We start from the raw sequence: 26987 nt of genomic DNA, 5'->3' as shown, positions 1-26987 counted from the left end.
CTATCAAATATACAGTGTCTATGGGGTCATATTGCACTTCCCAACACTTCCACTAGATGTAAACAGTCTTTAGAACCTTGTTTGAGGCTTCTACTGTGAGGTGGGGGCGAATGAGAGCTGATTGAGTAAGGAGCTGATCATGTGCGCTCACGTGAGAGCGACCTACATTCCATTGCAATTCTAAAGACAAAGGAATTCTCCGGTTGGAACATTATTGAAGATTTATGTTAAAAACATCCTAAAGATTGATTTTATACATCTTTTGACATGTTTCTATGAATTGTAATATAACTTTTCATCTGAACTTTCGCCTGGACTTGCCCGCGCCTCGTGAGTTTGGATTTGTTTACTAAGCGCGCTAACAAAAGGAGGTATTTGGAAGTAAATTATGGACTTTATCGAACAAAACAAACATTTATTGTGGAACTGGGATTCCTGGGAGTGCATTCTGATGTAGATCATCAAAGGTAAGTGAATATTTATAATGCTATTTCTGACTTCTGTTGACTCCACAACATGGCGGGTGTCTGTTTGGCTTGTTTTGTTGTCTGAGCGATGAACTCAGATTATTGCATGGTGTGCTTTCGCCGTAAAACCATTTTGGAAACTGACACAGCGGTTGCATTTAGGAGAAGTGTATCTATAATTCTATGCATAACAGTTGTATCTTTTATCAATGTTTATTATTAGTTTTTCTGTAAATTGATGTGGCTCTCTGCAAAATCACCGGATGTTTTGGAACTACTGAACATAATGTGCCAATTTAAACTGAGATTTTTGGACATAAATATGAACTTTGTCGAACAAAACATACATGTATTGTGTAACATGAAGTCCTATGAGTGTCATCTGATGAAGATCATCAAAGGTTAGTGATGAATTTTTCTCTCTATTTCTGCTTTTTGTGACTCCTTGGCTGACTCTTTGGCTGGAAAAATCTGTGTTTTTTTCTGTGACGAGGTGGTGACCTAACATAATCGTTTGGTGTGCTTTCGCTGTAAAGCACTTTTGAAATCGGACACTGTGGTGGTATTAACAACAAGTTTACCTTTAAAATGGTGTAAAAAAACTTGGATGTTTGAGGAATTTTAAATATGAGATTTCTGTCGTTTGAATTTGGCGCCCTGCACTTTCACTGGCTGTTGTCATATCGATCCCGGTAGCGGGATTTCAGCCATAAGAAGTTTTTAACCAACAGTGCAGTTCAAGAAGATGGGTTTAAAAACAATGAAGTCATTCTACAGTATAGGACTCAAACAACATGTTGAAAGTGTGTTTATTATCTTTGTGTATGTACCTGAGGGAGTGTATGTCTGTGTAATCTGTATCACCTGTCTCTTCCAGGAGGAGGAGAGTCCAGAGGTGCTGCTGGTGAAGGAGGAGGGGTATGAGGAGGGTCTGGGGAACCCTGAGGGGACCATGGTCATGGAGGACAACCAGACTACACCACCTCCTGAACCCACAGAGGAACCAGCTGAGCAGCATATGACCACACACAGTCACACTGAGGTGAGTCCACTGTGAATTACTGCCTGAATGCTATTAGGTAAGGGCCCCTATCCACACAACCTCTTAGAGTAGGAGTCCTGATCTAAGATCAGTTGTGCCTTTTAGATCATAATGAATATTAATATATAGACTGGTGGAGACCTGGGCCCAGATTCACAAAACACTTACCAAAAGCTTAAGAACTATCTTATTAAGAAAAAATAATTAAAGTTCATAAGATAGTAGGTGCAATTCCTCAACAATATCTTAAGAAATATATTCTTAGGAATCCTCTTAAGATGTTTGTTGCTAGGCAACCGTTTCAGTGGCAATCATGTTAACATATTTTATACTGAGATCACCAAAATATGTTCTTTGGTTTAAATATTCACTTTCCGATGAAGTTTGAGTGAATTAAACATGTGCAATTGCTTTAATTAGTTTTTTCTCTCACTGCCCTGAGTTTAAGACAAGGGTTTAGCTATCTTGGAATTAACTTCTCTGGGATATGTGGGTCCCACCTCGCCAACAGCCAGTGAAATTGCAGGGTGCCAAATTCAAAACAACAGAAATCACATAATTAAAATTCCTCAAACATACAAGTATTTTACACCATTTTAAAGATTAACTTCTAGTAAATCCAGCCACAGTTTTCCAATTTCAAATAGGCTTTATGGCGAAAGCACATCAAACGATTATGTTAGGTCAACACCTAGTCACGGAAAACCATACAGCCATTTTCCAGCCAAGGAGAGGGCTCACAAAAATCAGAAATAGCGATTAAATTCATCACTAACCTTTGATGATCTTCATCAGATGGCACTCACAGGACTTCATGTTACACAATAGATGTGTGTTTTGTTCGAAAAAGTTCATCTTTATGTCCAAAAACCTCATTTGAAATTGTGTTATGATCAGAAATGCATTGTCTCAAACAAACATCCGGTGAAAGTGAAGAGAGCCACATCAAATGACAGAAATACTCATAATAAACATTGATAAAAGATACAAGTGTTATACATGGAAATATAGATAAACTTCTCCTTAATGCAACCACTGTGTCAGATTTCAAAATGGCTTTACGGCGAAAGCACACCTTGCGATTATGTTAGGTCAGCGCTAGTCACAGAAAAACATCCAGCCATTTCCAAAGAAGGAGACGTGTCAGAAAAGTCAGAAATAGCGTTATTAATATGAACTTACCTTTGATGATCTTGATTGGAATGCACTCCCAGGCATCCCAGTTCCACAATAAATGTTTGTTTTGTTTGATAAAGTCCATAATTTATGTCCAAATACCTCCCGTTTGTTCGCACGTTTAGCCCAGTAATCCAAATGCATAATGCGCGATCACTTGTTCAGACGAAATGTCAAAAAAGTTATATTACAGTTCGTGGAAACTTGTCAAGCGATGTATAGAATCAATCTTTAGGATGTTTTTAACATAAATCTTCAATAATGTTCCAACCGGATAATTCCTTTGTCTTTAGAAATGCAATGGAACGCAGCTACCTCTCACGGGCGCATTTGTGATCAGCTCATGGCACTCTGCCAGACACCTGTTTGAATCAGCTCTCTTTCTCTCCCCGTTCACAGTAGAAGCCTCAAACAAGGTTCTAAAGACTGGTGACATCTAGTGGAAGCCGTAGGAAGTGCAATATGACCCCATAGACACTGTATATTTGATAGGCAATGACTTGAAAAACTACAAACCTCAGATTTCCCACTTCCTGGTTGGATGATTTTTTTCTCAGGTTTTAGCCTGCCATATGAGTTCTATTATACTCACAGACATCATTCAAACCATTTTAGGAACTTCAGTGTTTTCTGTCCAAATCTACTGATTATATGAATATTCTTGCTTTTGGGCCTGAGTAGCAGGCAGTTTACTCTGGGCACCTTTTTATCCAATCTACTTAATACTGCCCCCCAGTCCCAAAGAAGTTAATAACGTTTGCAATAAGTTTATTTTCAAAAATCTAATTTCTTCTTCTGAGAAACATAAGAAATAGCACAAAAACATGTCCAATAACCTTTTTGAGGAATAGAAACTTTGCTTAACTTAGTTCTTAAGTCTATAGTTAAGGAAAAAATGGCAGTTAACTTAAGGATCCGCCCCTTTTTTTAAATGTTTGCCTAAAATGACATATCTAACTGCCTATAGCTCAGGACCTGAAGCCAGGATATGCATATTCTTGAAATCATTTGAAAGGAAACACTTTGAAGTTTGTGGAAATGTTAAATTAATGTAGGATAATATAACACATTAGATCTGGTAAAAGATAATACAAAGAAAAAAACATGCTTTTTTGTATTTTATTTGTACCGTCATCTTTGAAATGCAAGAAAAAGGCCATAATGTATTATTCCAGCCCTGGCACAATTTAGATTTTGGCCACTAGATAGAAGCAGTGTATGTGCAAAGTATTAGTGTGATCAAATTAACCATTGCATATCTGTTCAAAATGTTGTATCAAGACTGCCCACATGTGCATAATTGGTTTATAAATACATTTTCAAGTTAATAACTGTGCACTCTCATCAAATAATAGCATTGTATTTTTTCACTGTAATTGCTACTGTAAATTGGGCAGTGCAGTTACATTAAAAATAATTTAAGCTTTCTGCCAATATCAGATATGTCTATCTCCTGGGAAATTGTCTTGTTACTTACAACCTCATGCTAATCACATTAGCCTACGTTAGCTCAAACGTCCCACGTGGAACCCACCGATCCTGTAGAGGTTTCAAGAATACATTTCTTCTTAAGAAGGTTTTGTGAATCTGGGCCCTGATCCTCGATCAGCATTTCTACTCAGAGAAAAGCCTAACTTTTTAATTTTTACATTTTATTTTTTTACAACACACCACACTCTACCAACAACAAAACACACCACATTTCAACACATTACATTGTTCTCTCTCATCCTGGTCTAAATCATTTTTTTGAATACTATTAACCTCTTGCTCCTACCTGGCACGCAGGCGTCCCATCTAGACATCTGGAAATGCAAATGCGCTACGCTAAATGCTAATAGTACTAGTTAAAACTCAAACGTTCATTAAAATACACATGCAGGGTATTGAATTAAAGCTACACTCGTTGTGAATCCAGGCAACAAGTCAGATTTTTAAAATGCTTTTCGGCGAAAGCATGAGAAGCTATTATCTGATAGCATGTAACACCCCAAAAGACCCGCAGGGGACGTAAACAAAATAATTAGCATAGTCGTCGCTACACAAACCGCACAAATAAAATATAAAACATTCATTACCTTTGACCATCTTCTTTGTTGGCACTCCTATCAATCAATCAATCAAATTTTATTTATATAGCCCTTCGTACATCAGCTGATATCTCAAAGTGCTGTACAGAAACCCAGCCTAAAACCCCAAACAGCAAGCAATGCAGGTGTAGAAGCACGGTGGCTAGGAAAAACTCCCTAGAAAGGCCAAAACCTAGGAAGAAACCTAGAGAGGAACCAGGCTATGTGGGGTGGCCAGTCCTCTTCTGGCTGTGCCGGGTGGAGATTATAACAGAACATGGCCAAGATGTTCAAATGTTCATAAATGACCAGCATGGTCGAATAATAACAAGGCGGAACAGTTGAAACTGGAGCAGCAGCACAGTCAGGTGGACTGGGGACAGCAAGGAGTCATCATGTCAGGTCGTCCTGGGGCACGGTCCTTGGGCTCAGGTCCTCCGAGAGAGAGAAAGAAAGAGAGAATTAGAGAGAGCATATGTGGGGTGGCCAGTCCTCTTCTGGCTGTGCCGGGTGGAGATTATAACAGAACATGGCCAAGATGTTCAAATGTTCATAAATGACCAGCATGGTCAAATAATAGTAAGGCAGAACAGTTTAAACTGGAGCAGCAGCATGGCCAGGTGGACTGGGGACAGCAAGGAGTCATCATGTCAGGTAGTCCTGGGGCATGGTCCTAGGGCTCAGGTCCTCGAGAGAGAGAAAGAAAGAAGGAGAGAATTAGAGAATGCACACTTAGATTCACACAGGACACCGAATAGGACAGGAGAAGTACTCCAGATATAACAAACTGACCCTAGCCCCCCGACACAAACTACTGCAGCATAAATACTGGAGGCTGAGACAGGAGGGGTCAGGAGACACTGTGGCCCCATCCGAGGACACCCCCGGACAGGGCCAAACAGGAAGGATATAACCCCACCCACTTTGCCAAAGCACAGCCCCCACACCACTAGAGGGATATCTTCAACCACCAACTTACCATCCTGAGACAAGGCTGAGTATAGCCCACAAAGATCTCCGCCACGGCACAACCCAAGGGGGGGGCGCCAACACAGACAGGATGACCACAACAGTGAATCAACCCACTCAGGTGACGCACCCCCTGCAGGGACGGCATGAGAGAGACCCAGTAAGCCAGTGACTCAGCCCCACTCCTAGATGTCCCATAATCACTATTGAGTATTTTTTCCGATTAAATCGGTCCATATATAGCCTAGATATCGATCTATGAAGACTGTGTGATAAACGGAAAAAAATAGCGTCTTGTAACGTAATTTTTTTAAATTAAAAAAGTTGACGATAAACTTTCACAAAACACTTCGAAATACTTTTGTAATGCAACTTTAGGTATTACTAAACGTTAATAAGCGATCAAATTGATCACGAGGCGAAGTATATTCTTTAGCTGTCCTGTCCGGGTAAATCTCAACCAAAATATCCGGTCGGAGACCGGAAGAACTGAGCTGCCTTGCGTCTGTTTGACCAAGAAACAAATAGTAGGCAATTGACAAGACTCTAGACAACCTCAGCCCCATTAAATGTGGTTCACCTTTATCAATGGGTTCAAGTCCCGCATGGATATATATTTCCATTTTCAGTGATCAGATTTTCCTGCACTTTTCGATGAAACGCACGTTCTGTTATAGTCACAGCCGTGATTTAACCAGTTTTATAAACGTCTGAGTGTTTTCTATCCACACATACTAATCATATGCATATACTATATTCCTGGCATGAGCAGCAGGGTGCTGAAATGTTGCGCGATTTTTAACAGAATGTTCGAAAAAGTAGGGGGTAGGAGTAACAGGTTAAACACAAGATAATGTCTCGGGAATGTTGAGCTCAACCGTTGGTTTATTTTCCAACATGTTATATTGGGCAATGCAGAAGTGCTTATTGTGAATATTTATGGGCTCCTGAGTGGCGCAGCGGGCTAAGACATTGCATCTCAGTACTAGAGGCATCACTACAGACCCTGGTTCGATCCTGGACTGTATCACAACGGGCCGTGATTGGGAGTCCCATAGGGCGGCACACAATTGACCCAGTGTCGTCCAGGTTAGGATTTGGCCGGGGTAGGCCGTCATTGTAAATAAGAATTTGTTTTTAACTGACTTGCCGAGTTCAATAAAGGTAAATAAAATAAAAAATAAAATAATGAGGATATGTCTTTGCTTTTTTTCCTGATATTCAGTATCGACTACACAATTTCCCAGAAATACCATGTATTATAGGAGGGGATTTTAATCAAATATTGAATGTGGAGGACAGATCAAGTAAGAAAGCCTTTCCAGCTACAAAATCTATAACATTACTATTAGATATGATCAATAACAATGGGCTTGTAGACATCTGGTGAATACTCCATCCAGTAGACAGTATACATTTTACTCTACAGTCCACAAGTTCTACTCCAGACTAGACTAGTTTTTTCGGTCCAACTTACAATCAGTGACAATAGATAACATTTTATCTGATCACAGTCAGGTAAAGTTGGTTGTAGAAATAGAGGTAAGCCTAGAACTGTTGCGGTATTACCATCACACCGGCAGTCACGAGTCACAAAGGCAGTCAAATTCCATGTGACTTTTTAGTCACAGTAATCCAAGCTCTGATGCTGCTGATGGTCATTAGTAGCCTACCAAACTTGCTAACTGCCTGGTACTCAGCACTCTATTGTCCCTCTAATCACACTGAAAACAATGCAAATGTTTTTTGAAAATCTAATCAAACACTTCATGAGAGCCCATGAGCTCATGTTGTGCAACATTTCAAAAGGCTTTGCAATTGCATGAGAAAACAGAGTAAGGGCCTCTACTGAAAAGAGGAGGATCAGTTTTATATAGGTTAGGCCTACTATATCTATTTCTCAACTTTCCTAATATTAAGCACATTTCTTATATTTACAACAGGAGTATAGCCTACCTGGCTGACATGAAAATACACCACGGGGGAAAGCGTCCTCCATTCGCTAATGGTCCATTCTAAATCAAAACAAATTTCACACATATATTATTTAGTATATGTAAAGACAAGATTCAATTAAGAATAGTCTGATGGGTGACAATATTAGCCTATCACTTGTGAATGATGCCTTAGCATAAGAAACAATGCATTTTTTAACAACTTTTTCGATTCATAGTCACACACCTCATGTAGCCAAGCCCATAGGCCTATATGTTTTAATAAGGTTTGTATCACAACTAAAAAGTGTCGACAGAACTTGTTAAAATTAAGCACATTAATCTGCTTTACAAGAGGTGTAGAGCCTAACTGGCATATATAAGCAGTTTGGGAAAGGTCATTTTCACCATAAAAAATGCACCTTTGTAATAACAGTATTCCATGCATAATTGCATTTGCCCTCACTTTTGATACTGGTGTTTTCCCACTAATGGAACATTTGCGCTTATAGCCTCCTACCATGTGCACATTGCAGCGCTTATAATGTGAAGAAATAGCCTAATAGTTTCTTAACTTTTTAAGCTAAATGTTCTGATCTGTTGCATCAGTCACATTGTGTAAAAAAAGGTTTTGTTGATGCTAGTGGTTGTATTAATTTGAGATCTATCAAATCCCACAACTGTCGCAGACTATGTTTGGAATATTTATTTCTCACACAATAGAATAGGCCAACTTTTGAATTATGGGGGATAGTAGATTGACTAGTGCTTTTGCTGTTCGTTAGGCCTACTCATATTGTTGGCTGACAAAAAGTAAATGTGGACAGTTCTTCCAATATTTCAGGAAAATAGGCGTATGTTGTGAGTCATTACTTCACAGGAGAGCCGTTTGAATGTAAACTTTTTTAAAAATCAAAATGCTTTTTTGGCAGAAATGCCTTCTCTAACATGTGAACTGAAATCAGTGGAATTTGAGTACGATAGCTAAGGAGATTGAGAAAACACCTGTCTCCGGATTACATCTTCAAACTAAGGGCAACCATTGCATCTGACAGGAGACACGTCCAATCATGATGTATACCAGTAAAATAGTCTAGCTAGCTACATTTTCAGATATTACACATTTCTAATTTTGACAGAAAGTGGTTACATTTCAAGTTAAAGTGTACTGTTAGCAAGCTAACGTTATGTGTATGATCTTATTCTTTGTATCTCAGACACATTTGCTTGACTAGTTATAGCCTAAAGTTAGCTAGCTAACAATGAACCTGGTTGGTTAGCTACCTGCAGATTCATGCAGGTAGCTAACTTACCAGGTTCACAAGTTGGGATTATGGTTAATTGTTTAGCTAGCTAGCTACATGTTTTAACAAAATACTCTACTATGCAAGTATGCATTTCAAAAGAATGTCACTGCAGCAACTGTTGATAGACGTACTAGCAACGGCTACTGTTATTTTTCACTGTCTCTTTACTGTTGTTTTTATTTCTTTACTTACCTGTTATTGACCTAATACCTTTTTTTTTTAAATTGCACTGTTGGTTAGAGCCTGTAAGTAAGCATTTCACTGTTGTATTCGGCGCACATGAACAAATAAGTTTTGATTTGATTTTATTAACTGGTAAATTCGCTCTGGCTATCTACTCCGATTTCAGACCACGGGTAAAATAGTTTTCAGATATGACACATTTCTAATTTTGACATAGTCTTTTAATTTCAAGTTACATTTACATTTACATTTAAGTCATTTAGCAGACGCTCTTATCCAGAGCGACTTACAAATTGGTGCATTCACCTTATGGCATCCAGTGGAACAGCCACTTTACAATAGTGCATCTAAATCTTTTAAGGGGGGTGAGAAGGATTACTTTATCCTATCCTAGGTATTCCTTAAAGAGGTGGGGTTTCAGGTGTCTCCGGAAGGTGGTGATTGACTCCGCTGTCCTGGCGTCATGAGGGAGTTTGTTCCACCATTGGGGGGCCAGAGCAGCGAACAGTTTTGACTGGGCTGAGCGGGAACTGTACTTCCTCAGTGGTAGGGAGGCGAGCAGGCCAGAGGTGGATGAACGCAGTGCCCTTGTTTGGGTGTAGGGCCTGATCAGAGCCTGGAGGTACTGAGGTGCCGTTCCCCTCACAGCTCCGTAGGCAAGCACCATGGTCTTGTAGCGGATGCGAGCTTCAACTGGAAGCCAGTGGAGAGAGCGGAGGAGCGGGGTGACGTGAGAGAACTTGGGAAGGTTGAACACCAGACGGGCTGCGGCGTTCTGGATGAGTTGTAGGGGTTTAATGGCACAGGCAGGGAGCCCAGCCAACAGCGAGTTGCAGTAATCCAGACGGGAGATGACAAGTGCCTGGATTAGGACCTGCGCCGCTTCCTGTGTGAGGCAGGGTCGTACTCTGCGGATGTTGTAGAGCATGAACCTACAGGAACGGGCCACCGCCTTGATGTTAGTTGAGAACGACAGGGTGTTGTCCAGGATCACGCCAAGGTTCTTAGCGCTCTGGGAGGAGGACACAATGGAGTTGTCAACCGTGATGAGAAGATCATGGAACGGGCAGTCCTTCCCCGGGAGGAAGAGCAGCTCCGTCTTGCCGAGGTTCAGCTTGAGGTGGTGATCCGTCATCCACACTGATATGTCTGCCAGACATGCAGAGATGCGATTCGCCACCTGGTCATCAGAAGGGGGAAAGGAGAAGATTAATTGTGTGTCGTCTGCATAGCAATGATAGGAGAGACCATGTGAGGTTATGACAGAGCCAAGTGACTTGGTGTATAGCGAGAATAGGAGAGGGCCTAGAACAGAGCCCTGGGGGACACCAGTGGTGAGAGCGCGTGGTGAGGAGACAGATTCTCGCCACGCCACCTGGTAGGAGCGACCTGTCAGGTAGGACGCAATCCAAGCGTGGGCCGCGCCGGAGATGCCCAACTCGGAGAGGGTGGAGAGGAGGATCTGATGGTTCACAGTATCGAAGGCAGCCGATAGGTCTAGAAGGATGAGAGCAGAGGAGAGAGAGTTAGCTTTAGCGGTGCGGAGCGCCTCCGTGATACAGAGAAGAGCAGTCTCAGTTGAATGACTAGTCTTGAAACCTGACTGATTTGGATCAAGAAGGTCATTCTGAGAGAGATAGCGGGAGAGCTGGCCAAGGACGGCACGTTCAAGAGTTTTGGAGAGAAAAGAAAGAAGGGATACTGGTCTGTAGTTGTTGACATCGGAGGGATCGAGTGTAGGTTTTTTCAGAAGGGGTGCAACTCTCGCTCTCTTGAAGACGGAAGGGACGTAGCCAGCGGTCAGGGATGAGTTGATGAGCGAGGTGAGGTAAGGGAGGTCTCCGGAAATGGTCTGGAGAAGAGAGGAGGGGATAGGGTCAAGCGGGCAGGTTGTTGGGTGGCCGGCCGTCACAAGACGTGAGATTTCATCTGGAGAGAGAGGGGAGAAAGAGGTCAGAGCACAGGGTAGGGCAGTGTGAGCAGAACCAGCGGTGTCGTTTGACTTAGCAAACGAGGATCGGATGTCGTCGACCTTCTTTTCAAAATGGTTGACGAAGTCATCTGCAGAGAGGGAGGAGGGGGGGAGGAGGATTCAGGAGGGAGGAGAAGGTGGCAAAGAGCTTCCTAGGGTTAGAGGCAGATGCTTGGAATTTAGAGTGGTAGAAAGTGGCTTTAGCAGCAGAGACAGAAGAGGAAAATGTAGAGAGGAGGGAGTGAAAGGATGCCAGGTCCGCAGGGAGGCGAGTTTTCCTCCATTTCCGCTCGGCTGCCCGGAGCCCTGTTCTGTGAGCTCGCAATGAGTCGTCGAGCCACGGAGCGGGAGGGAGGACCGAGCCGGCCTGGAGGATAGGGGGCATAGAGAGTCAAAGGACGCAGAAAGGGAGGAGAGGAGGGTTGAGGAGGCAGAATCAGGAGATAGGTTGGAGAAGGTTTGAGCAGAGGGAAGAGATGATAGGATGGAAGAGGAGAGAGTAGCGGGGAGAGAGAGCGAAGGTTGGGACGGCGCGATACCATCCGAGTAGGGGCAGTGTGGGAAGTGTTGGATGAGAGCGAGAGGGAAAAGGATACAAGGTAGTGGTCGGAGACTTGGAGGAGAGTTGCGATGAGGTTAGTGGAAGAACAGCATCTAGTAAAGATGAGGTCGAGCGTATTGCCTGCCTTGTGAGTAGGGGGGAAGGTGAGAGGGTGAGGTCAAAAGAGGAGAGGAGTGGAAAGAAGGAGGCAGAGAGGAATGAGTCAAAGGTAGACGTGGGGAGGTTAAAGTCGCCCAGAACTGTGAGAGGTGAGCCGTTCTCAGGAAAGGAGCTTATCAAGGCATCAAGCTCATTGATGAACTCTCCGAGGGAACCTGGAGGGCGATAAATGATAAGGATGTTAAGCTTGAAAGGGCTGGTAACTGTGACAGCATGGAATTCAAAGGAGGCGATAGACAGATGGGTAAGGGGAGAAAGAGAGAATGACCACTTGGGAGAGATGAGGATCCCGGTGCCACCACCCCGCTGACCAGAAGCTCTCGGGGTGTGCGAGAACACGTGGGCGGACGAAGAGAGAGCAGTAGGAGTAGCAGTGTTATCTGTGGTGATCCATGTTTCCGTCAGTGCCAAGAAGTCGAGGGACTGGAGGGAGGCATAGGCTGAGATGAACTCTGCCTTGTTGGCCGCAGATCGGCAGCTCCAGAGGCTACCGGAGACTTGGAACTCCACGTGGGTCGTGCGCGCTGGGACCACCAGATTAGGGTGGCCGCGGCCACGCGGTGTGGAGCGTTTGTATGGTCTGTGCAGAGAGGAGAGAACAGGGATAGACAGACACATAGTTGACAGGCTACAGAAGAGGCTACGCTAATGCAAAGGAGATTGGAATGACAAGTGGACTACACGTCTCGAATGTTCAGAAAGTTAAGCTTACGTAGCAAGAATCTTATTGACTAAAATGATTAAAATGATACAGTACTGCTGAAGTAGGCTAGCTGGCAGTGGCTGTTAGCTAACTAACGTTAGATGGCTGACTTGCTAACTAACGTTACGTGTATGATCTTATAATTGGTATCTCATGAGGACCACCACAGGAAAGGAAGACCCAGAGTTACCTTCAAAGTAGCAACCCTTTCCCTTGAAAGCCTTTCACACTCTTGGCATTCTCTCAACCAGCTTCACGAGGAATGCTTTTCCAACAGTCTTGAAGGAGTTCCCATATACAGTGGGGCAAAAAAAATATTTAGTCAGCCACCAATTGTGCAAGTTCTCCCACTTAAAAAGATGAAAGAGGCCTGTAATTTTCATCTTAGGTACACTTCAACTATGGACTGTTGCTGTTGCTGGGCAACACGGACTTTCAACTCCCTCCAAAGATTTTCTATGGGGTTGAGATCTGGAGACTGGCTAGGCCACTCCAGGACCTTGAAATGCCTTACGAAGCCACTCCTTCGTTGCCCAGGCAGTGTGTTTGGGATCATTGTCATGCTGAGAGACCCAGCCACATTTTGTCTTCAATGCCCTTGCTGATGGAAGGAGGTTTTCACTCAAAATCTCACGATACATGGCCCCATTCATTCTTTCCATTACACGGATCAGTCATCCTGGTCCCTTTGCAGAAAAACAGCCCCAAAGCATGATGTTTCCACCCCCATGCTTCACAGTAGGTATGGTGTTCTTTGGATGCAACTCAGCATTCTTTGTCCTCCAAACACGACGAGTTGAGTTTTTACCAAAAAGTTATATTTTGGTTTCATCTGACCATATGACATTCTCCCAATCTTCTTCTGGATCATCCAAATGCTCTCTAGCAAACTTCAGACGGGCCTGGACATGTACTGGCTTAAGCAGGGGACACGTCTGGCACTGCAGAATTTGAGTCCCTGGGGGCGTAGTGTGTTACTGATGGTAGGCTTTGTTACTTTGGTCCCAGCTCTCTGCAGGTCATTCACTAGGTCCTCCCGTGTGGTTCTGGGATTTTTGCTCACCGTTCTTGTGATCATTTTGACCCCACGGGGTGAGATCTTGTGTGGAGCCCCAGATCGAGGGAGATTATCAGTGGTCTTGTATATCGTTCATTTCCTAATAATTGCTCCCACAGTTGATTTCTTCAAACCAAGCTGCTTACCTATTGCAGATTCAGTCTTCCCAGCCTGGTGCAGGTCTACAATTTTGTTTCTAGTGTCCTTTGACAGCTCTTTGGTCTTAGCCATAGTGGAGTTTGGAGTGTGACTGTTTGAGGTTGTGGACAGGTGTCTTTTATACTGATAACAAGTTCAAACAGGTGCCATTAATACAGGTAACGAGTGGAGGACAGAGGAGCCTCTTAAAGAAGAAGTTACAGGTCTGTGAGAGCCAGAAATCTTGCTTGTATGTAGGTGACCAAATACTTTTTTTCCACCATAATCTGCAAATAAATTCATAAAAAAATCCTACAATGTGATTTTCTGGGAAGAAAATGCTCATTTTGTCTGTCATAGTTGAAGTGTACCTATGATGAAAATTACAGGCCTCATCTTTTTAAGTGGGAGAAATTGTTGGCTGACTAAATACTTTTTTGCCCCACTGTATGTTGAGCACAGGCAGTCAAGCCGGCAGATAAAACAATTACATTTAAACATAATTTGAACGAATTGGAACGTTTCATAAAGGATGTCCATTCCAAAAACCACCTGGCATCCAGGGTGTACAAATTATTAAATGAAAAAAACAAGGGGACTACACCTTCCCTTAAGGGAAAATAGATTGAAGATTATACATTTTAAAAATGTAATAAAAAAGGTGTCAACACTGTTTTAGAATGTAAAGACATTCTAAAACACATAGTTTAGCATAATATAATCAACAGAACTTACTGAACTCCGTGTAAAATGAACAAGTGAAAAATGACAACAGTCAGCAAATGTTGGAGATGTAAATCAGATGATGCTGGGCTTTGAAGCTACTGTTTTAGAGTGAACAAAAACAGGGGGAAATGTATGTCATTTACATGTAATTAATACCAAACATGTATTGATACCAAATCATTATACCAATCAATAAAATATAATTCATACAAATCATGTAAACAACGAGAAACTGAACTGCTGGCATTTCTTCCTCCGTGACTGCAAATGTATCATTATTCATATGATCAATTACCTATTTATTTGTTTCTTGTTTTTGAAGATGTATGCAACATTCTTGTTTATTTATTTTTCATGGATGAATTCATGTCACATGCAAAGTAAATAAATTGAGATGTGGAGATAATTTTGCAGGTTTAAAGCTTATTTCCTGCAATTCTACACATTTTGTCATGGGGAGCAAAGAAAATGTTGCAGTTTTAAAATAAATTCTGTTGCAATTCTATACAATTCTCTCCACCAACAAGAGGGGTGTGAGCAGTTTGTCATGAACAGTGCTTGTGCCCATAGAAATAGACGTGATGCATATGCGGTATGTTCCCCAATGCTGGAATGTGGGCCCCCGAGTGAAACAATTGGGGAACCCCTGGTCTACCCTCCCTCCATGCATGCTCAGCGTCCAACTGCACATGTTCTTCCTCAGTAAATTCTGGCTCGAATAAAGATGTCTCTGAATAAAATGGTCTTCTTCTTCTACCTCCAAGTCCGACATGATTTATCTAATGTTATGATGACTTGCCAATAAGCAAGTTAGCTCCGAGAGTACACGACAGCTGGCTGCCTCCCGGGAGTTTTGTTTTCAAAACGACACCAAGTCTCATAGGAAGAAAGTGCTGGCAGAACCCAAAGTAGTCCGTAAAAATCAGGAAGTTGATAGAATCTCATTGCTTATGATTATCAGTAATTTGAACAAATTTATAAATATTGATTACTATGTAAGACTATAAATTACCAACCACCCAGCTTTGGAGAAGTCAGAAGGTCTATTTCCCTGCATTTGAGAGGAGCTGGCTAGTAGATACCCATAGATTTCCAGCAATTGCTCTCAGCTAACGATATGCTACCTTCAACTTCCTTCAAATTGCACGCAGAGACATATAAATGGTATCCATGAGTTCATCTTACTATGGTTAAGTAGGAAATTCCCAAATACCAAAGTATCCCTTTAGTAGACCAATAAGAAATAGCGTTCCAAACCTCTCTACCAATAACAGCTAGTTTTCATTTTCCCCTCCCCAATCAGACCACGCCCAGACAGTCCTAGCTAAATTCTTGCTTGAAAAATTGCTCTTTGCTGAGAAGCTATTTCATTTCAATCAATCGCAGTAAGGTACTTAATTGTTATCCAGAAATTATTTTATATTGAGATAAAAATGGCTGCATTGGACCTTTAAGTCTCGCACCATGACTTTGAATTATTAAACCATTAAATTTTGTTTGAGATTTTGGCAATTAAGCTCTTTATCTACTTCCCCAGAGACGGATGATGTTGTGGAAACCATTTTACATCTCTGTATGTAGGAAGTTCGAGGTAACTTTGCAAGCAAGTGCTAACTAGCTCAGCGTAAACACTGGAAGTATTTGGGTACAGCTAGCATACTAGGTGTACCCGAAGACTTTGATTCTTTGCGCTAAGCTAGCTAGCATGGGCTCTCCAAATTACCTCTAACTGCCTGCATACTGGATGCAGAGACATAATAATGGTATACAGCAGTTAATCTGACTCTGGGGGAGTAGATAAGGGCTTCATTCCCAAAATCCCGAACTATCCTTTTAAAGAGTGTCAAGTAAGCAAATCACCTAACATGTTTGCATCATTTCAAATCACCTAACATGTTTGCATAGTACTCATAGCAATTCCTAATTTCCCAATCAGAAGATGATCCATAGCGGGGTGCTCATATCAGATTTCTTGATCCAACATCCTCTCACTCTGTATCTCTTACAGTCAGTAGACATGGAGGATGGGAAGCCTGATCTGCTACTAGTCAAAGAGGAGACGATAGAAGACGGACCAGAGAGCATTGATCTGCTGAGTGGACTAAAGATGGGGGAGCAAGGTAAGAGAGACATACATATACAGAACTAAATACATATACTTTGATAGGAATAGTGATGCATCTGCATAAAATTAAATCAATAAAACTGAGTATACCAAACATTAGGAACACCTTCCTAATATTGAGTTGCACCCACCCACACACTTTTGCCCTCAGAACTGCCTCAATTCGTCAGGGTATGTATGGACTCCACAAGGTGTTGAAATCGTTCCACAGGGATGCTGGCACATGTTGACTCCAATGCTTCCCATACTTGTGTTAAGTTGGCTGGATGTCCTTTGGGTGGTGGACCTTTGTTGATATAGACGGGAAACTGTTGAGAGTTGGAAAAAAACAGTAGCGTTGCAGTTCTTGACACAAACCGGTGCGCCTGGCTCCTACTACCATACCTCCTTTTTTGTCTTGTCCATTCACCCTCTGAATGGCACACAAGTCATGTCAAGGATTAAAAATCCTTATTTAACCTGTCTCCTCCCCTTCAATTACAATGATTGAAGTGGATTTAAGAAGTGACATCAATAAGGAATCATAGCTTTCACCTGGATTCTCCTGGCCAATCTGTCATGAAAAGAGCAGGTGTCCTTAATGTTTTGTATACTCAGTGTACGATTACAACAAACAATGTATAAACTTGATGATTTAATTGACTCAAAAAACTCCATATGTAGAGTTCTCTGCCATGTTTGTAAAGTCTATTTTGTAACCTTTCCCTGAAGGTGATTGGTTGGAGGATAACAGAGGAGACTGGGCGGCCATCTTGGATTCCCAGACCCAGACTGCTGCAACCAAGGGCCCAGGGGACAACATCACTAAGCAGGCCAGGACCAGAGCCGAGATAGTGGAGGTCAGTGGATGGGACAGCGACCTCAACTCTGGGCTGCGGAACAACACTGTTAACCGCAACCAGAAACAGACAGTCGAACACAAAACCACAACCGAACTTAGTCTTCATGACAACAGAATGGACAAAACCAGGATGAGGCGTAGATTTGGTCTGCAGGGACAGGGAGGTGTCCGTATGAGAACAGACACAGACTCGGCTAGCGATGCTCCTTCCTGCTCCTATAGTTGTGATTCAGAGAGACTGATGGCGCCTCAGGTTAACCCCCTAACAGATGCTTCCTTCAGCCTGCCTTCTATGGGATCTATCAACTGGAACATGGACCCTGTGACAACACAGACACTCCCTGGCCTTCATCCTCCTCACACTCTCCTTATGTTAAACCAGACCTCAGACAATGCCAGTGCCTCAACACTAAATGGCTACACAAGCCCATTGACAAATGACAGTAGTAGAGATGGAATGAGTAAAGGTGGCAGCGCCAAAGAGAAGCGCTTCCCATGTTCGTTCTGTGGGAAAGCCTTCAGTTTCCCCAAACAGGTGGAGATCCACCAGAGGATGCACACAGGGGAGAAACCATTCAGCTGCCTTCTGTGCCGGGCCAGTTTTTCTCAATCGTCCAGCCTGAATAGGCACCAAAGAGTCCATACAGGGGAGAAACCCTACAGCTGTACCCAGTGTGAGAAGAGGTTCTCCCGCCAGCACCAGCTGAAGATGCACCTGAAGGTCCACACAGGAGAGAGGCCATTTGCCTGTATGCACTGCGGGAAGAGGTTCTCAGAAAGCAGCTACCTCAGGATACACCAGCAGAAAATGCACACGGCCCGAGTATAGTGACATGTCATGAAGTTAATTATGTTGTTTTTATATGTAGTTTGGAACTGGATGAGGTGAACTGAGGAAAGAATGAGTATGATGAGGCAGAGTATACGATATGGTGATGTTTGGTGTGATGGTTTCTGTAAAAATGCTTCACTGATGAAGAGTGACAACATTATCATGTTGTTTGATCTGGTGTTTTATAATGAGGAAATTATAGTTCCTTAATTCATGTTTACTTGACAGGAAGTAGTGAAGATGTGTGTAATGTTAGGTTGAACCTTTCCCAAAGTATTCCAGTTACCATATTGAGAAAAGTTCTTCTTCTCGTCACATATCGTTTTGTGCAATAAAAGTACTGTTTCACATTGTGAGTGTATGACCATTTTATTCAAATTAAATACAAAATTGACTCTGTGCTGATTGACTTGGTTATTTTTGTATCATTGCAGGGACTGAGTTTCCCTTCTCTCAAGTTGAACCAAAACATTATATATACTACATGAAACAACACATATGGACATTTTTATTATTTGTTTATAATAAACTCCAATGGCTCCATATTTTTTGGTACTTGAATCACAATGTTAGAGATGAACTTGACTGTGGCTAACATTTTATAATGTCATGTTTCTGTTTGTACAGCAAAGAGTTTCTTACATAAACCTTTACATTATCTTCTGTACAATGTGTTTTACAGTCTGCAGTCCATGAGGACCTGCTGATAATTGGTGTTACTGGCAGAAGAGACCAGACCCTTGAGGCAGATGGTCACAAACCCTGGCCCCGGATCAGAACCCTGGATCAGGAGCCGTCGCTCTTCCTTCCCGAGTCACAACTAGGACCGAACCCCGAGGGACAGAGACTCCACCACAACACAGAACACAACCAGTGGACAGGTGGACTGAACAACCTCAGTCCTGGTGGTCATCAGAGAGACAGAGGCTCCAGTCAGGGATCCAGTCTGCAGTCCAGATCCTTCTCTTCACAGTCTCAGTGCAGGGATGAAGCAGGGCCTGGGGCTGATAGACCCTCCTGTTCCTATGATACACACACCACAATATCCATGATGAACAGAGCAGGTCAGCCTGGGCTTCAGCCTTCACAGAGAGTGGTGGGAGATCCCCCTGGACCTGGGTCTAGCCTTCCTCAACTGATTCATGGTTACCTCATGAATACAGACAGGGTCAGGATGGGCAGTCACCACAAGAGCTACCTAGCTTATAACACAGCACACAATCCCAACAACACCCAAACAATGGCTCCATGTCATGGAGGGCTCTCTGGTGTCAATGGGTCAAAACGTGGGAGCGCAAGCATTGGGACGGACGCCGACAAGCCGTACGCCTGCGCTACGTGTGGGAAGCGCTTCGCTAAAGCGAAATATGTGAAGCAGCACCAGACCGTTCACACCAAGGACAACTTCAAGTGCAAACTATGTTACAAGAGCTTCTCCTTCCTGAGTAGCCTTATCAGACATAGGAATGTCCACAACAGGGAGAAATCGTAGCTTGAGATGTTCACTAGGGATGTCTGGGAACTAGTTTTTTATTTTGATGAAGTCCCTCAGTTGAGAATCTGGATATGCGCACATTCTCACATGATACAGACAGGGCTCCCGAGTGGCGCAGGGATATAAAGCACTGCATCTCAGTGCAAGAGGCATCACTACAGTCCAGGCTGTATCCAGGCTGTATTCTTAACTGCATTGCCTAATTAAATAAAAGTAGCATATTTTTGTGTGTGTGCTAGCATAGCCAAAACACTGTCACGTTATTGAAGAGTAACACAATATTTCCCCTCAGATTTTGTTTTTTCTTATGTTCTATTCATAAAATATACTTTTGGTTTTATAACAAATCAGGTCTGCTGAGATGACATGACCCTGAGGTCATGCTTTCCTACTGTGTCCCTTTCCCCTATAGCCGGCAGCGTAGCCTAGTGGTTTGAGCATTGGACTAGTAACCGGAAGGTTGCGAGTTCAAACCCCCGAGCTGACAATCTGTTGTTCTGCCCCGGAACAGGCAGTTAACCCACTGTTTCCAGGCCGTCATTGAAAATAAGAATATGTTCTTAACTGACTTGCCTGGTTAAATAAAGGTAAAATTAAAAATGAAAAATAGCCCTCCCATGGCACTGGGTAGTAGTTGGGGGTTGTCTTTAATCAGCTATATTGTCATCCTCCCCTCTATCAACTGTCATCTCCCATATCTGTTATGTGTATTATTGTTATGAATCCCCCATGGCTGTAGCAAACATTGCCACTCAATAATTTCCTTACCCAGTCACACAAGTCAGTCACTGTTGGCTATATTTATACTGATGTACATCAAATCAAATGTACTTGTCACATACACATGGTTAGCAGATGTTAATGCGAGTGTAGCAAAATGCTTGTGCTTCTAGTTCCGACCATGCAGTAATATCTAACAAGTAATGTAACCTAACAATTTCACAACAACTACCTTATACACACAAGTGTAAAGGAATTAATACGAATATGTACATAAAAATATATGAATGAGTGATGCCCGAATGGCATAGGCAAGATGCAGTAGATGGTATAGAGTACAGTATATACATATGAGATGAGTAATGCAGGGTATGTAAGCATTATATAAAGTGGCTAGTGATAAATTTATTGCATCAATTTTTCCATTATTAAAGTGGCTAGAGTTGAGTCAGTATGTTGGCAGCAGTGACTCAATGTTAGTGATGGCTGTTTAACAGTCTGATGGCCTTGAGATAGAAGCTGTTTTTCAGTCTCTCGGTCCCCGCTTTGATGCACTTGTACTGACCTCGCCTTTTGGATGATAGCGGGGTGAACAGGCAGTGGCTTGGGTGGTTGTTGTCCTTGATGATCTTTTTGTCCTTCCTGTGACATCGGGGGGTGTAGGTGTCCTGGAGGGCAGGTAGTTTGCACCCGGGGATGCGTTGTGCAGACCACATTCCCCTCTGGAGAATATTGCGGTTATGGGCGGAGCAGTTGCCGTACCAGGCGGTGATACAGCCCGACAGTCCACCTGGCCGTGCTGCTGCTCCAGTTTCAATTGTTCTGCCTGTGATTATTATTATTTGACCATGCTGTTCATTTATGAACATTTGAACATCTTGGCCATGTTCTGTTATAATCTCCACCCGGCACAGCCAGAAGAGGACTGGCCACCCCACAAAGCCTGGTTCCTCTAGGTTTCTTCTTAGGTTTTGGCCTTTCTAGGGAGTTTTTCCTAGCCACCGTGCTTCTACACCTGTATTGCTTGCTGTTTGGCGTTTTAGGCTGGGTTTCTGTACAGCACTTTGAGATATCAGCTATATAAATTGACTTGATTTTTTTTGGTGGCAAGCCAAATTTCTTCCGCCTCCTGAGGTTGAAGAGGCGCTGCTTCATGTCATCATGTCACTGTGTCCCTCAATGCAACAACAACCAAAACATTCTCAAGTCAAGTCCCTCTTACTATAACTGTTTCTGTTATGAAAACTCCCAGAGATCACAAGCCTATCTATCATCTGTGGTATGGGATTTTTACAAACAGTCCTTGACCTCAAGCTGTTTGCTGTAAATGGCCTGAATTCTCCAGGTCTTGTGATGATGGGTGAAATATTAAACATGAATGAATGTAACCCTGTACTTGAAAATACAGACTGACTGTTCTCTACAAACTGGAGTGTACATCCTTTTAACCCTTTGTTAAATTGTAATTTGAAACAGGCTTGGGTAAATACCTGTTTTAAGAGAGACAGTAAACCTAGGCTAGAACAAGTATAGTTTAATATTTACCCTACTGATGTTGATGGAATAAAGCCGTTCCATGATTTTCTACTCTATTCTTGCTTAAACACGGTTCTTTCTAAAGATAGAGTAACAACAACAAAAAACTTTTTTTTAAAGTAACAAAATAACAATAAGGCTATATACAGGGGGTACCAGTATTGACTATGCATAGATAATACTCAGCGAGTAGCAGCAGCGTAAAAAAAGGGGCCAATGCAAATAGTCTGGGTTGCCATTTGATTAACTGTTCAGCACTCTTATGGCTTGGGGGTAGAAGCTGTTAGGGTGCCTTTTGTACCTAGACTTTGCACTCCGGTACCACATGCCGTGCGGTAGCAGAAAGAACTTGGCTGGCTGGAGTCAATTTTTAGGGCCTTCCTCTGACACCGCCTGGTTTCGAGATCCTGGATGGCAGGAAGCTTGGCCCCAGTGAAATAAGCCTAAACATGCTTCCTGTTTGCAACAACACAATAAAGTAATATTACAAAAAAATGTGGCAAAGCAATTCACTTTTTGTCCTGAATAAAATATTGTGTTGTATTGGAATTGCCTCAAACATATTACTAAGTACCACTCTCTATATTTTCAAGCATAGTGGTGGCTGCATCATGTTATGTGTATGTTTGTAATTGTTAAGGACTCGGTGGGTTTTCAGGATAAAAAAAGAAACTGAATGGAGCTAAACACAGGCAAAATCCTAAGCAGAGATACAGCCTGACAGAATGCTCTCGAAAGGTGCATCTGTAGAAGTTCGTAAGGGGCCAAGACAAATTTCTTCAGCCTCCAGAGGTTGAGGAGGCACTGTTGTGCCGCCACCACGCTGTCAGTGTGGAGGGACCATTTCAGCTCCTCAGTGATGTGCACTCCAAGGAACATGGTGTTTTGAGCCTCTCCGTTGCAGCCCATTCTGTTTGGAGGCAATGAGAAAAGTGGAGGGAGCAAGTGGAGAATCTGGGCAATCAAGGGATCCTGATATACAGTGCCTTTAGATAGTATTCAGACCCCTTGACTTTTTCTACATTTTGTTATGTTACAGCCTTATTCTAAAGTTGATTAAATACACATTTTTTCTCTGCAATCTACACACAATGCCCCATCATGTCAAAGCAAAAACAGGTTTTTAGAAATGTTAGCAAATGTATAAATAAATAACAGAAGGACTTTCTTTACATCAGTATTCAGACCCTTGCTCTGAGATTTGAAATTGAACTCAGGCGCATCCTGTTTCCATTGATAATTTCCTTGATGTTTCTTCAACTTGATTGGAGTCCACCTGTGGTAAATTCAATTGATTGGACATGATTTGGAAAAGGATACACCTGTTTATTTAACCCTTGTGTTGTCTTAAGGGTAAAAAATGACACTGTTTAACAGCAGAGAAAACCCCCTAAATGATATTTTTTCAACTTGACATTTTATGACTTTTCTAAGAGTGACCCCAACATTAGAAAAAGTGAAACATCGCCTTTGTTCATATTCCATGAAAGCTGTACACCACCAGGGTACAAAGATTGTCTTAGGGTCATTTTTGACTCGGGAGTTATAAAATAATTTACACACCACAAAAAAACACAAAGACACAGACACACACACGAGAAATTGAGATTGTGTGTTACTGATTGAACTCAGCCAGCAGCTCCTGAAGAGGAAGATCACCATGGTTGGCACAGCTAGAAAGAACAAGAACAAGCTCTCCCCTGCAATCCTCACAACAAGGGGGAGAGAGGCCTTCTCATCAAAGTTTGCCTTCACCCCCACCACCACTCTAGTTTCCTACCTCCCAAAGAGGAACAAGAATGTGGTCCTCCTGAGCACACTGCACAAAACGGCTGAGATCAGTGATCGTGAGGACAAGAAGCCAGCCGTCATCCTGGACTACAACCACATCAAAGGAGGCATGGACAACCTGGACAAAGTGATTGGAACTTACAGCTGCATGAGGATGACTGTCTGCTGCCCCCAGTCATCTTCCATAACATCATTGATGTGTCCACATACAATGCCTTCGTGATATGAAGCAAGATCAACCCTACCTGGATGCCTGATAACCGGAACAAGAGGAGGGTGTGCCTGAAGCAGCTGGGCAAGGCACTTGTAACCCCACACATTCAAAGAAGGGAGTGCCTCCCCCCACACCAGCCTCTGCAGCACTTGTGAAAGCTGTTCAGGGGGCTGAATCTTGTCCTGATCCACCTGAGGCTGCAGCTGAGGCAGGCAAGAGGAGGAAATGCCAATTCTGCCACCCAAAGAAGGACTGTAAAACAAATACTATGTGCTGCACATGTGAGAAATACATCTGCAAAGTCCATGCACACACACTTGAATACTGTCCTACATGTGATAATTAGAGTTGATTGATTTATGTTCTTCACGTTTTTGTTTTGTATCTATTCTCTTATTTTATTCGTATTTATTGTTGTTGTTTATACACCTTGTGGGTGGGGGCAATGGTTCAAAAAATGCGAGAAGACTAATATTGTGTAGTTGAATTCCTCCTTGTACAGTATTTAGGAATATATCACTATGTTGCCAAAGTTCAAGACTGTTCTTGTTCCCTTCAATAAAATGCATTCAAAACTACTTTCTGCACCTTTCTTAGGCTATACAAGTGCTATCTCTTGCTAGAAAATGCAGTAACTATAGCAATAATAATAATAAACCTTTACTTTAATAAAGAAAACAATTATGACAAGTGGGTTGTGATTAAATGCAGTCTTTCTGCATTGTGAAGAAGAAAACCCCAGATATTCACAAAGTTTGATGAATGACACGTTTTTATTTCACCTTTATTTAACCAGGTAGGCTAGTTGAGAACAAGTTCTCATTTGCAACTGCGACCTGGCCAAGATAAAGCATAGCAGTGTGAACAGACAACACAGAGTTACACATTGAGTAAACAATTAACAAGTCAATAACACAGTAGAAAAAAGGGGGAGTCTATATACAATGTGTGCAAAAGGCATGAGGTAGGCGAATAATTACAATTTTGCAGATTAGCACTGGAGTGATAAATGATCAGATGGTCATGTACAGGTAGAGATATTGGTGTGCAAAAGAGCAGAAAAGTAAATAAATAAAAACAGTATAAAAACAGTATGGGAATGAGGTAGGTGAAAATGGGTGGGCTATTTACCAATAGACTATGTACAGCTGCAGCGATCGGTTAGCTGCTCAGATAGCTGATGTTTGAAGTTGGTGAGGGAGATAAAAGTCTCCAACTTCAGCGATTTTTTCAGTTCGTTCCAGTCACAGGCAGCAGAGTACTGGAACGAAAGGCGGCCAAATGAGGTGTTGGCTTTAGGGATGATCAGTGAGATACACCTGCTGGAGCGCGTGCTACGGATGGGTGTTGCCATCGTGACCAGTGAACTGAGATAAGGCGGAGCTTTACCTAGCATGGACTTGTAGATGACCTGGAGCCAGTGGGTCTGGCGACGAATATGTAGCGAGGGCCAGCCGACTAGAGCATACAAGTCGCAGTGGTGGGTGGTATAAGGTGCTTTAGTGACAAAACGGATGGCACTGTGATAGACTGCATCCAGTTTGCTGAGTAGAGTGTTGGAAGCCATTTTGTAGATGACATCGCCGAAGTCGAGGATCGGTAGGATAGTCAGTTTTACTAGGGTAAGCTTGGCGGCGTGAGTGAAGGAGGCTTTGTTGCGGAATAGAAAGCCGACTCTTGATTTGATTTTCGATTGGAGATGTTTGATATGAGTCTGGAAGGAGAGTTTGCAGTCTAGCCAGACAGCTAGGTACTTATAGATGTCCGCATATTCAAGGTCGGAACCATCCAGGGTGGTGATGCTAGTCGGGCATGCGGGTGCAGGCAGCGATCGGTTGAAAAGCATGCATTTGGTTTTACTAGCGTTTAAGAGCAGTTGGAGGCCACGGAAGGAGTGTTGTATGGCATTGAAGCTCGTTTGGAGGTTAGATAGCACAGTGTCCAATGACGGGCCGAAAGTACATAGAATGGTGTTGTCTGTGTAGAGGTGGATCAGGGAATCGCCCGCAGCAAGAGCAACATCATTGATATATACAGAGAAAAGAGTCGGCCCGAGAATTTAACCCTGTGGCACCCCCATAGAGACTGCCAGAGGACCGGACAGCATGCCCTCCGATTTGACACACTGAACTCTTTCTGCAAAGTAATTGGTGAACCAGGCAAGGCAGTCATCCGAAAAACCGAGGCTACTGACTCTGCCGATAAGAATATGGTGATTGACAGAGTCGAAGGCCTTGGCAAGGTCGATGAAGATGGCTGCACAGTACTGTCTTTTATCGATGGCGGTTATGATATTGTTTAGTACCTTGAGTGTGGCTGAGGTGCACCCGTGCCCAGCTCGGAAACCAGATTGCACAGCGGAGAAGGTACGGTGGGATTCGAGATGGTCAGTGACCTGTTTGTTGACTTGGCTTTCGAAGACCTTAGATAGGCAGGGCAGGATGGATATAGGTCTGTAACAGTTTGGGTCCAGGGTGTCTCCCCCTTTGAAGAGGGGGATGACTGCGGCAGCTTTCCAATCCTTGGGTATCTCAGACGATATGAAAGAGAGGTTGAACAGGCTGGTAATAGGGGTTGCGACAATGGCGGCGGATAGTTTCAGAAATAGAGGGTCCAGATTGTCAAGCCCAGCTGATTTGTACGGGTCCAGGTTTTGCAGCTCTTTCAGAACATCTGCTATCTGGATTTGGGTAAAGGAGAACCTGGAGAGGCTTGGGCGAGGAGCTGCGGGGGGGGCGGAGCTGTTGGCCGAGGTTGGGGTAGCCAGGCGGAAGGCATGGCCAGCCGTTGAGAAATGCTTATTGAAGTTTTCGATAATCATGGATTTATCGGTGGTGACCGTGTTACCTAGCCTCAGTGCAGTGGGCAGCTGGGAGGAGGTGCTCTTGTTCTTCATGGACTTCACAGTGTCCCAGAACTTTTGGAGTTGGAGCTACAGGATGCAAACTTCTGCCTGAAGTAGCTGGCCT

At 43.0% G+C, this 26987-nt stretch overlaps 2 protein-coding genes across 3 annotated transcripts in view; one reads left to right on the top strand and one right to left on the bottom strand.

The window, feature by feature from the left end:
- Positions 1 to 26987, bottom strand: part of LOC124001614 (gastrula zinc finger protein 5-1-like) — a 532153-nt gene that overhangs the window by 80268 nt on the left and 424898 nt on the right. The gene's annotated exons all lie outside the window — the stretch shown is intronic.
- Positions 1457 to 18663, top strand: LOC124001675 (zinc finger protein-like). The gene is made up of 3 exons (XM_046308675.1): positions 1457 to 1509; positions 16473 to 16584; positions 17301 to 18663. The coding sequence occupies exons 1-3, from the start codon at positions 1486 to 1488 to the stop codon at positions 18257 to 18259; spliced, it is 1095 nt and encodes a 364-aa protein (XP_046164631.1). The 5' UTR covers positions 1457 to 1485; the 3' UTR covers positions 18260 to 18663.

The sequence above is a fragment of the Oncorhynchus gorbuscha genome, linkage group LG17 (genome assembly GCF_021184085.1).
Source record: "Oncorhynchus gorbuscha isolate QuinsamMale2020 ecotype Even-year linkage group LG17, OgorEven_v1.0, whole genome shotgun sequence".
Classification (NCBI taxonomy): Eukaryota; Metazoa; Chordata; class Actinopteri; order Salmoniformes; family Salmonidae; genus Oncorhynchus; species Oncorhynchus gorbuscha.
This window is presented reverse-complemented; position numbering and strand designations above follow the sequence as displayed.